General features: G+C 42.8%; 1 protein-coding gene across 1 annotated transcript; it reads left to right on the forward strand.

Annotated features, from left to right (window-relative positions):
• The first annotated feature begins 3,338 nt into the window (after positions 1-3,338).
• BRS3 (bombesin receptor subtype 3) lies at positions 3,339-7,410 on the forward strand. The gene is made up of 3 exons (XM_059158580.1): positions 3,339-3,772; positions 5,367-5,718; positions 6,997-7,410. The coding sequence occupies exons 1-3, from the start codon at positions 3,339-3,341 to the stop codon at positions 7,408-7,410; spliced, it is 1,200 nt and encodes a 399-aa protein (XP_059014563.1).
• The last annotated feature ends 4,657 nt before the right edge of the window (positions 7,411-12,067 follow it).

A 12,067-nucleotide genomic window follows, 5' to 3' on the forward strand; every position in this document is an offset into this window, starting at 1 on the left:
TAAGGCTCACCAGGGACTGAGAGATATACGCACCATGTTTGAAGTATTCATCACCTTACAGAATTTCCTTGCCTCTAATGAAGAACTACAGAAATATCTTTTTGATCTTAATATCAGGAAAAGCCAGGCTTCTCTTCAACAGCTGGATTACTCTCATCCTGAATCAGTGGTTCTCAGAGTGTAGTCCCTGACCAACAGCATCAGTATTGCCTGGGAACTTGCTAGAAACGCGAATGTTTCGGGCACCTGTCTGGCTCAGTCAGTCCGGCATGCAGCTCTTGATCTTGGGGTTGTGAGTTCGAACCCCTAATTGGGGGTAGAGCTTACTTTAAAAAAAAAAGATTTGGGGGCACCTGGCTGGCTCAGTGGTAGAGCGTGTGACTCTCGATCATGGGGTTAGGAGTTCAAGCCCCATGCTGGGTGTAGATAGAGATGACTTTAAAATAAAATCTTTAAAAAAATCAAAATAAAATCTGAAAAAAAAACACACAATACAAATGTTGGGGCCCCATCGCAGACCTATCCAAGTCAGAACCTCTGGAGGTGAGATTCAGCGATCTGCTCTGATAAGCTTTCCTGGTAATTCGTGCACAAGGCTTTGTGAACGACTTTGGGAACCACTGCTCTGCTTCACTGATGGCTGAGAAGGTTGGCACCAAATCTGCAGCTTCTCTCCAGCAACTGCTTTCTAATCCCTCTCCACCATCCCCAACTCAGAAGCAGAGAGGGGCTTTGTAGCCCCCTTAGAGCCCCAGCTCTTTAAAATCTTAAAAAAAGATTTTAGCAACGCTAACTGAATGGGACCCAACCAGGAAACCCAACCTCAGAGAACTGGTAGTTTATTTGCTCAATATCAAACACTTAACTTGGAGTTAAAAGGCTACATTAAGATCATATTACGATTGCTTAATCTCTAAGGAGCAGTTGGTTTTGAAAAACTGGCGTAATAATACTGACCGATCTTGTGTTAATCATGAGCAACAAAGGATTTCATCCTTCTGCCTAGACTAAGTGACCTGCAACTTTAACTAGGAACAATTAACTAGACTTTATGTTTCATGGGTGAGTTATAAGGTAAAATAAGTAGAGAGAGAGGCAAATGCATTGAAATTATCTATACCTATCATCGTTTGCTTGTTAGCCTGGAAACCCCTTGTCCCTTGGTTAACAGAACACGCAGAAAACCCAAGTCCCTGATGCCAAATGAGCAAATATGGGTAACTGTCAGGAACTGAGTGTTGTCTGCTCTCGTAGCTGATTTTTAACCTCTCAGAATTCAAAGAGAACCTGTTTCATCTCAGCTCTGCTACTGAGTAACTTATGTGACCTTGCCTGAAATTCTTCCCCTCTAGAACCTCATTTCTGCCCCTGAGAAAGTTCACTTCCATCTCTGATATTCTGGAATTTTGGAATTCCAGAGATCCAAGAACACCCATGTTCCAGCAGCAGCCCCACACCCCTGCTGTCCCCTGCCCAGGAGGAACGGGGAGGAAGAAAGGCACGCTGGGGGGCCGCAGCCTCATGAAAGCATGCCCGAGATCTCTGGAATTCAGATAATTTTGGAACTCATGCGCAAGAGTTTGTTTCTTACGAAACAGTGCTGTGTGGCCATGCGCCGAGGTGTGAATTGGAAGATACTGTTTGCTCTTTGCTACATGACACACAGGAATCCCAGAGAGATTTTATCATTGGCTTGTGAGAACAGGATAGGAGCTGAATAGACAGTCGTTTTCTGGAGAGATGATTTTAAAGAGCCAGCCCAGTGCATGGAATTATTTGTGTGGATACTTAAAAGCTAAAGGAGTTGGGTTGATTCAAACACTTCCCCTCCCCATTTCCATCAAGAACAGTTAGTTATTTGGCTGAGGAGTAATTCAGGCGGGGTGGAGGAGGGTGTCGGTTCACAAAGGGTGGGGGATGGGCGTGGCTTTGGGGGGAGAGGTCGAATGAACCAAAATAACTGATGCATTTCATCCCATTTCCTTTCCCGTAGCATTGACCGCACGTGCTCTGTCAGGTAGAAAGAGTAAACCTTCCTTGCTCCTCCAAATACTTGGCTGTTTTTCATTTCACTTCCCAGACTAACTCTGATATGGACGTGTTTATGAAAAACCTCACTACACAGAGTTTCTCCTAGCTGGGAGATCATCCTTTAAATTTGATCACTTCAGGGATTATCTCAAAGCAGGCTATATTATTAAATGCCTTCAGACTGCTGGCTTCTCTCTCCCCCAAGTGACCCCCCACCCCCACAGACAGGCACAGAAATCACATACTTACATTCTCTACAACAAGGGACTTTTCTTGCCGCTGCTAAAGGGATTTCCTTACTTTTCTCCTTCCTCCACTTGCTGCAAACATCATCTACTTCACGTCACCTCTGGAGTAACCTACAGCATTCCTTCATTTGAAAAGCATGACTTTCATTCTTAGAAGCCCTTTTGTGTGGGGACCTCCAGGCAGGGTCCTGTCTTACTTTGTTTTGGAACAAAGCAGGTTCATTTCAGCCACTGCTGAGGAGAGAACCCTGAAACAGCATTTCAAAATGTATATGGCGTTCAGACAGTCAGCCAAACAGTAAAAACTGCTTGACTGGGACATTTAGAGGCAAAGCAACTGGTGGTTTGCCTGGATTTTTTGTCTCTTAAGGGTTGCTTCGCTAATTCTGCAGCGCGGCCTGGGTAACGGGCACAGAGTGGGGAATTACCGTGTCAGAGCAAGGTGATAAGCCTAGGGTCACCTGAATTATTCCTCCTCGGGAGTGACATCAGCCCTGTCAAAGTGTGAATGATTTGTTGCTTCAGCGCCTCTCTGATATTAAATCTAGAGGAGTGGATTCAAGTTTGCGCTTCAGGAGACACACATACTTATTCACCAGGTAAAGGAAAATGCATTAGACCATCTTCTGATGGCAGAGACTTGAATGAGTTCGGGGAAAAAACGGACAAGACCTGTATAGATTTTCATGGGCAGACAAGGAGACAGGGTGATTCTAATAAACAATAGGGGGTATTTGATGATGACTAGTTACTCATAGGATTCCCCAACAGGGAAGAACAAGCAACTGCAGAGCATTTCCCAAACCCCCCTCCCTCTGTCACGGAAACGCCAATAAAACTCCTCCACCTCCCACCCTTCAATGCCAGATCGGCAAGCATTTAGCCAAGCATGCTGGGAGACACAGAACAACTGAAGGAAAGGCGTATCTGGGTGTCTTGAATTTGCTTGCCATTCTGCTCTGTTCTACCATCTCGTTACTAGACGTAGGCATTAGACGTGACAATCAACTACATTTAAACTGAGCAGAAGAAATATTAAAGGCAGAGTCTTCAGAAGAAATGTCTCAAAGACAGCCTCAGTCACCTAATGAGACTTTAATTCCAATCACAAATGACACAGAATCATCAAGCTCTCTCGTTCCCAATGATACCACAAATAAAGGACGGACCGGAGACAACTCTCCAGGAATAGAAGCTTTGTGTGCCATCTACATCACTTATGCTGTGATCATTTCAGTGGGCATCCTTGGAAATGCTATTCTCATCAAAGTCTTTTTCAAGACCAAATCCATGCAAACCGTTCCAAATATTTTCATCACCAGCCTGGCTTTCGGAGATCTGCTACTTCTGCTAACTTGTGTGCCTGTGGATGCAACCCACTACCTTGCAGAAGGATGGCTGTTCGGGAGAATTGGCTGTAAGGTGCTTTCTTTTATCCGGCTCACTTCTGTTGGTGTATCAGTGTTCACGTTAACAATTCTCAGCGCTGACAGGTGGGTTTCTTTTCTCAGTTTTATTTGCCAGGATGTGAAATTAGGCAAAAAAAGAAGAAGAAAGAAAGAAAGAAAAGAAAAAAGAAAAAAAGAAAGGAAAGCTTCTACTTAGCATTCACGAGCTACTATTCTGCTTTCTTACAGTCTATAAGCTGGATGTAATATTAGAAAATCGGAGGGGGGGTAATTGAAAATAAAAGTTGTTGTAAGAATGTTAAGATTCCTGTGTTAGCATCGGAGGAAAGGCAGAAATTATATGCTTTAGGAATAATGTATTCTCTTTGAAGTGTAATTGTTTGCTTGAAAGAATTCTAAATGATGTTCTCCCCCCTCCCCGTTTATTTATTAAGTAAGTAAGGCAAATCGTTCCAGGTGTAAAAGAAAAACAATTCATGCTTTATACATTAGTGCAGCCTAGTGGTACAATACTGTTAGCATTAGAACATCAGCATAGGTGTGAAATTGACCATATATACATTACTGTCTACCGGAAGAATGGTAAAAAGATGCATGCATTTAATTTATTTGAAATTCATTAAATTAATCAATGGCAGAAAAACGGTGAGGTTTTTGGCTGCCTGGTAACTCAGTATAATGTCATCACTTAATTGTATTTGTTGTCTCTATAGGCATTCAATGACAGTCTTGAACTCGGAGAAATAAATTAATCCGGTTGACTTTTAGAGCTCTGTTGATAGAGCGTGTGAGAACCTCGGGCAGTCCGTGTATTCAGGCTCCGTTAGGATATTTTCAGTCTATAAGTACTATATTTTTCTGTGTTCCTATTGTTGAATAACTGTGAAAGCCGAGTGTGGGGGGGTGCAGTTTGAGGCTCCAAATGTTAAAAGTGATGCTTTAAAAAGCCTATGAGAAGCCTGTAAGTAATCAATAGCTTCTTCAAATTCTGGAATCGGAGAAAAGGAAAATCTTCCCTGGGGTCTTTTATGGATTTTCGCTTTGGCTGGTTTTATATTCTATTTGAGGGCAGATTTACTTAAAGGCTATAGATTTAAAGGTGAATTTGTCGGAATAAGGAGGCACCTTTGCATGGGCATAGGGTGTACGGTTTCACCTTTGCCTTGCTCTAAATCTACCTATAGAGCAGCTTGGGTAACAAAGTAGCACTTATGAACAGGGAAGAAATTAACCCTCTTCTCTTCACTGCACAAACTCGGGGAAATCTTTTCTAGGAAGGCTGATGACTGCTCACTTGCAAAGGAAGGAGAATTGGGTTTAAAATCAGTCACTTACACCAAAACGAAGTTTTTTAGAACAAGTAAGGTAATACACAGGTAATGAATTCCCCCTAACCACACACAAAAATCATGCCGAAAACAATTTATTCATCCTAAATAGAGGATCTACACATAAAATTCTAAAACTGCAACCCTGAGCTATTTCCTATCAATAAATCAGAGAAAAGGATGATTAGTATAAATATCAAATATTGGGACATACTGTGTATTTGAAATCATGACTGATTCCAGTCGGTGGATCGGAGGCAGAACTGAGGACCCCTAAGGTCACTTCTAACCTTGAGATTCTACAGTTCTGATATTTATTTTGACTTTTGCCTATGGTTATATGTTTCTAGGTACAAGGCAGTTGTGAAGCCACTGGAGCGGCAGCCCTCCAATGCCATCCTGAAGACCTGTGTTAAAGCTGGCTGCGTCTGGATTGTGTCTATGATCATTGCTCTGCCCGAGGCTATATTTTCCAATGTATATACTCTTGAAGATCCCAACAAAAATATGACCCTTGAAGCGTGTACCTCATATCCCGTTTCTGAGAAGCTCATGCAAGAGATACATTCTCTGCTGTGTTTCTTGGTGTTCTATATTATCCCACTCTCGATTATCTCTGTCTATTATTCTCTGATTGCTAGGACTCTTTACAAAAGCACCTTGAACATCCCTACTGAGGAACAAACCCATGCCCGCAAGCAGGTATGTATTAATCAGGACTTCACAACTGCCTGCATGAATTGAGAAATGAAATTCCTACTTGTGCCCCTGTGAGGAATAGCAGTACAGTACTGTGGTTCGGGTCATAGGCTCTGGAGTGTGTCAGACCCACGATTTCACTCTGGTTCTACCACATACTAGCTGAGCAATCTCGGGCAAGTTACTTAACCTCTCTGAGCCTATTTCCTTATCTGTAATAATGCAGCTGGGGACTGGGTGACAGTCTGGTTTGAGCAACCAAAATTGGGTACCCCGTGGAGCAGCGAGGAACAACACTCAAGGTGAGACTATGAAGGCAAGCATCTTTTGTTTTAGAAAGTGTAACAGAATGATAGACACAGGATGCTAGAACTGGTGAGCAGCCCTCACATTATTCAAAGCAAACCACTTACACACAGAGGAGCAAACGGAGGGCTCAAGGGATAAGGTAAGTGCCAGTGGCCGGAGAACACGGTGACTCACCATTGCAAGAGCCAGGTGTGCTCTCCTTGCATAAATATGAACAGAAGAAAAGAATGTTGCCAAAACATTGTTCCATTCCGTTTAAAAAAAAAAAAAAAAAACCACCAGGAGTTCTATCTTTCACGGGTGGGGGTTGGAGGGGGGAGAGGCTCCCATTGACCTCTTGACCAGTCCCTTTAGTTAGTTCAGCAGGGCTGCTTGTGAGGCTAACATGGCCTATTTCATGCCCGTGTGAACAGTTCTCTTTGCTCTGTGACAGTAGGCAATGTCTTCACTTAGCCTCGTTCGTTTCTTGCGCGAAGGGATACAGGCAGGAATGTTTTCACAGGTGTAGATAGGATGACACATTGGTTTTCATTCCTCTGACTGTATGGTCCGAATTCCTACAGATTATAAACCATTTGGGGTCCCGACTTGGCAACTTCCATAAACCCGGGAAGAATATTCTAACCGCATAGAGAGATCTCTATTTCTAATTAAATTAAAATCTCAAGAATTCCACAACACTCCTTGAGCTAATTGGAGGCATCCTAGAGTCTCTCAAAACCACGGCTGGGAGTCTCTGCATTAGAGCTAATGAGACCAGGGTTACCATGCCAATTAACTAGCTGTATTCTATAGGAACCGGCTGCCTTCCCACAGCTCCCAAGCAGTGCTTTCAGACGCATGCTCAAAGGGACTCCAGCCTGTTAGCAGTAAATTTCTATGTAAATCTAGAGAACAGCTTTTAAAAAATCTCTGCCAGCTAAATGATTGTTTTTGTGGTCATTTTTCTCATCTCCGCCCCCGCCCCTGCAGATCGAATCCCGGAAGAGAATTGCCAAAACCGTCTTGGTGCTTGTGGCTCTGTTTGCTCTCTGCTGGTTGCCGAATCACCTCTTGTATCTCTACCACTCCTTCACCTATCAGACCTACGTGGACCCCTCCGCCATTCATTTTATTGTCACCATTTTCTCCCGGGTTCTGGCTTTCAGCAATTCTTGCGTAAACCCCTTTGCTCTGTACTGGCTGAGCAAAACCTTCCAGCAGCATTTTAAAGCTCAATTACTCTGCTGCAAGGCAGAGCTGCCCGACTCTCCTCCTGCGGATACCCCCCTTAACAACCTGGCTGTGATGGGAAGGGTCCCAGGCGCTGGAAGCTCGCAGGTGTCTGAAATTAGTGTCACCTTGTTCACTGGGTGCAGTGCAAAGAGGGAAGATGACAGAGTCTAGCTTTTCAATTAAAAACGGTATTTTTCCTCCCAGCATGTGTATCTGACTCTGAGCTGTGTGTAGGTGTATGGTGTCAGGATTTTTGTTGTCTGTGAATTGTGCTGAAATCTGAGTGAGAGATCTTGTAAAGTAAAAGACAGACCGTGATTTTTTGTCAACGTACAAACGTTAACATTATCGGGCTTTCTACATAAAACGAAGCCCCACTAGGTGTAGAAAGACAAGTCCATTTGTCAGTGGGTCCTACAGGAGGTTGTATGGGAGAGAAGGTGAAATAAACAAGATGACACTGTAAAATTGAATTTGTTCCCATCACATCTATGCTTCTAATTTCTCCTATACTCCTGTGATTTGCGTAAAACTGTGTTCGTGTTTATTATGTGGTGTAATTCTAGAGATTATACTTTGCATATGAAAAGGGGATCAAGAAGAGATACAACATAACTTTCTGCAGTTTTCTTAAAAAACTAAGTCCTAAAAAAAATAAACCTTTGCCGGAGTTTTGGACTGCTCTTTCCCATTCATCTCTATTCCATGGCAAAGCTCTGCGATTACAATGAAAATGTTTCGGAGTCAGCGAGCATGAAGTACTGAGTAAGAATCTGGGGCAGGGTGTTTGCCTTACCGGGTCAACACTTAGTGACTTAATGTAGTTCTACTTTTGACTACCATTGATAATCGAGCAAAGCTATCTTTCACAAACATTGTGAAGAACTCGCCTTATCCACAGGCAGACGAAGCGGCCACGTTTATTGTCATTTTGAAGGCCCCAGAGAAGGACCCCTGTTGAAAAACCTGCGAACCTGCCAGTGTCTGCAATTTTTCCTTTAAGGAAATCCATTTCTTTCTGGTAAGCAGTGCCCTCTTTCTAAAAAATGGAGAAATACCACATGAGATCCCTAACATGTGGGCGTGTAGTTGGTACCAGATCATCTTTCTGCTTAGCTTCTTTAAACCCAATGGGTGCCTAAGTCCTGTAAGAGTGTGACCTAATTAATCTCTGCCCTTGGAAATCAGACGGAAGGTTCTGATTTTCTATCCTCTACTCCTACTTGCTAAATGCTGTGAGCTTAATAATTGTGATTTCAAACAACCTGTTGTCAATAGATGTGTCAAATTTAGATTTGTGGTTTTAGAAAATGTTTTCTCGTAAAGTATATGTTTTGCTTGTGTCATTGTGAACTTTTGCTAATGATGTGGCCAGAAAAGGAATACGTATTAACACTAAACTTCACATTTCTGTAAAATTGTTTTACCAAAAGTCGGGGTGCCAATATTGTATTAGCGTTAGGCTGGACATTGTAATAAGTGATGGGAAACAAATAAATATTAAATAAATCTTTAAAAATGAGTTTGTGTAACTTTATATTCTAAAAACAATAGTACTGACAGAATATAAATGAGAACCCAATTTAATAATAAAATTTAAGGTCTTTTCTTTTAAAAAAAAATTATTTTAGAGAGAGAGCATGTGTGTGCATGCTAGCAGGAGGAGGGGGAGGGCTTGAGGCAGGGGAGGGGGAAGAGAGAGAGAGAGAGAATCTCAAGCAGACTCCCTGCTGAGCTTGGAGCCTGACTCAGAACACGATCCCAGGACCCCAAGATCATGACCTGAGCGCAAATCAAGGGCCAGCCAACGTAGATGCCCCTAAATTATTTTCAAGTCACGAATCTCCCAGAGATTTTACTATTTCCTCACTCCAAATAAAAACTACGTCTTAACGCACAGCATTTTAGAAATAACTTGTAGAAGTAGCAGATAACAAAAGCCAAGAAAGCTGTTTAGCAATTGATAAAACTAGAACTCAAAGAGCTTTCATTTTGCTCACTCTTAGTAATTTCTGACTTAGGGGATCTGACATAAAATAATCCCCTAAATGGTTTTATAGGGCATCAGCCCCCCTCCTAGAGTTGGGGAATTTGGGATTAAAATCCATGGTTTCATTTTGTTTTGTTTTTTGGAGGGGGGTGGTCTCTCTCTCTTTTTTTTTTCTCAAAAGATGATCCTAATTGGAGCCAACCTTATAACTAGGCCCCAATATCCACAATCTCTTTCACACTACCTATTGTGGTGTGACTATTATTCCAGAAATGTGACTATGGAAGACTGCATTTCTTTGGAGAGTGTCCTAAATGGAGAAAAGGTAGGTACCTGAAAAACAAATTCTGTATACTTCCTAATCTTGCTCAGGGTCTGCCCTGACCCCAGACTTCGAATAAAGGACCATAATAATATGCTACAAAGCAGGAAAACAAAAATCACATATTTAGATATAGCCAAACTGGGCAATGGGTAAGTCTCCGTCATTGAAGTTGAAAGTGCCAGGAAACATTTTAACACTAGCATAGCCACTGAAAGTAGCAAGTTTCGGTTCAAAGAATTTCTGTGGTTTCAACCATTTTAGGTCAGGGATCCATCAATCTTTTTGTCAAAAGTAGTTTCTTTTGTTTCCGCTAAGTGTTGAGATTACAGGAAATGGGCACAGGAAAATTCCTGAACAGGGGACAAAAAAATCTAGTTTGGTATAGTTCAGTAATCTTCCATAGTTCCTAAGCCAGATAGGAGACTTCTTTGCTCAAGGAGTATCTGCTTTTACAAGTTAATGTATATTTATTTTTTTAAAAGATTTTATTTATTTGACAGAGACAGACACAGCGAGAAAGGGAACACAAGCAGGGTAAGTGGGAGAGGGAGAAGCAGGCTTCCAGCTGAGCAGGAAGCCAGATGCAGGACTCGATCCCAGGACCCAGGGATCATGACCTGAGCCAAAGACAGACACCCAATGACTGAACCACCCAGGCGCCACAAGATGATGTATTTTTATCCACCAAGAAGGCCATGGCCTATTAGCCAGGAGTATAGCACTTATTGCCCTTAACAGAGGTTGAAGAGAGAAAGATGAAGATATTCAGAGAGAAGCTGGCTGTCTAGGTCCTGAGAACTGGTTGGGCTTCCTGGGTCCCGCAGCGCCTCATGAGACCCATGTACATTCCCATCCGGGCATTTCAGGCGCCATCCTGGGAGACCATTAGAATAATAAATATATAATTTTTTGCTTGTTGCCTTGAGTGTTTCCGTGACTTGCAAAAACTCTTGAAAAAGACAGGTGACAAAGACAGAGATGCTTACAGATTACCTGTTACCAGGGAGTTCATTCTATGAGTTAGAAATGTTAGGGAAATAAGAACATACAGGAACCAGGCCTCACAGAGACAATAGCACTGATAAAACAACTGTCAGGTCTCATGGCCAAACAGAGTGCCACTGTAGGTATAAGTGTGCTTAGCTCCCAACTTTACTGCTCCACTATTATGGTGACTCAATGACCCCTGTCACTGCCTCAGCTTCTCCTCTCACCCCTGGGGAACTTCCCCACAGCAGGGACCTGCTCTGCTTATTACCTTCTCTACGTGGGCCTTCCTGCCTCTGTGGCACTCTGACCAAGTCCCCGCCCACTCCATACTCATTCCTGTCCCTGGGGAAAGGTGGTTTATTGGCCCATATAGGCCAATTCGGTCTAGAATGCAGAGCTACCCTATCAGGTCACCTCACGGGCCTCTGGGCAGCCTGTGGGCCACGGTGGCTAGGTCACATGGGACCCAGGCATAAGGAACCTTTTTGGTGACGTGTTCAGAGGGGACTGTGGATACAGCAGGCACTCGACGGGTCACGTGCAGTAGTAGGGCTGTGTAGCATATTATCACCTATGCTGTGAACTCACCCAGGAATGAAATGGGAGCCCAGGAACACATTGCAGAAAACAGCTGTACACTATTTTGGGACCCAGGAAGAAATACTTAGCAATGTTTAAATAAGCGAGCCTAATAAAACTCATGTTATCTATATTATAAAAATGCATGCAAGTTCAGTTCTCTGAAAGCCTGCAACAGAACAAAAACTTCACGAAAAGGAAATGGAATTTAAAAAAGAAACCCAAACCCAAGATACTATTTAAAAACCACTGTTAGGGTTGAAACCATATTCTTACAGCTGGTATTTGGGGAGTTAAGATTTTCTAGAGCCCATACGCAACTGCTATATTTAGAAGCAAAGGTCACTGGAATTGCAGAACTTTCTTCTAGTAAGGTTTCCCCCACCCTCAAATCTGGTTTAAATTTAAAATTTTACCTTTATACATAATGGGTTTACTATCGTTAATTTTAAAGGAATTAACAAAAACTTTAAAACGTTGTTTTTTGTGCAACAAGTATGGAGAAGAATCATGTACATAGGGACGCCTGGGTTGCTCAGTTGGTGAAGCGGCTGCCTTCGGCTCAGGTCATGATCCCAGCGTCCGGGGATCGAGTCCCACATCGGGCTCCTTGCACGGCAGGGACCCTGCTTCTCCCTCTGCCTCTGCCTGCCTCTCTGTCTGCCTGTGCTCACTCGCTCTCTCTCCCTCTCTCCCTGACAAATAAATAAATAAAATCTTTTTAAAAAAAAATCATGGACGTAAACAAGTGTGTCTCCCTTAAGCGGTGCCCGTTTTCTTGATGGCTGGCTCTCCAGAGCCTAGCACAGACCCTGGCACTTGGTTGCTCAATAAATTATCTGCCCGATAAAAAAGAAAATTACAAAACTCTTTATTTTCTACGATAAATATGTAATTTGGGAAAAAGCTGCATAGAGGAAAAATATTCTGGGCTTTTCTAAAAG

Source organism: Mustela lutreola, chromosome X, assembly GCF_030435805.1.
Source record: "Mustela lutreola isolate mMusLut2 chromosome X, mMusLut2.pri, whole genome shotgun sequence".
Classification (NCBI taxonomy): Eukaryota; Metazoa; Chordata; class Mammalia; order Carnivora; family Mustelidae; genus Mustela; species Mustela lutreola.

Excerpts from the sequence above, each read along its gene's own strand:
- BRS3 (XM_059158580.1), top strand. The coding sequence starts at position 3,339 with ATGTCTCAAAGACAGCCTCAGTCACCTAATGAGACTTTAATTCCAATC. Across the intron at positions 3,773-5,366 it reads ACAATTCTCAGCGCTGACAG|GTACAAGGCAGTTGTGAAGC; the intron begins GTGGGTTTCTTT and ends ATATGTTTCTAG. Across the intron at positions 5,719-6,996 it reads AAACCCATGCCCGCAAGCAG|ATCGAATCCCGGAAGAGAAT; the intron begins GTATGTATTAAT and ends CCGCCCCTGCAG.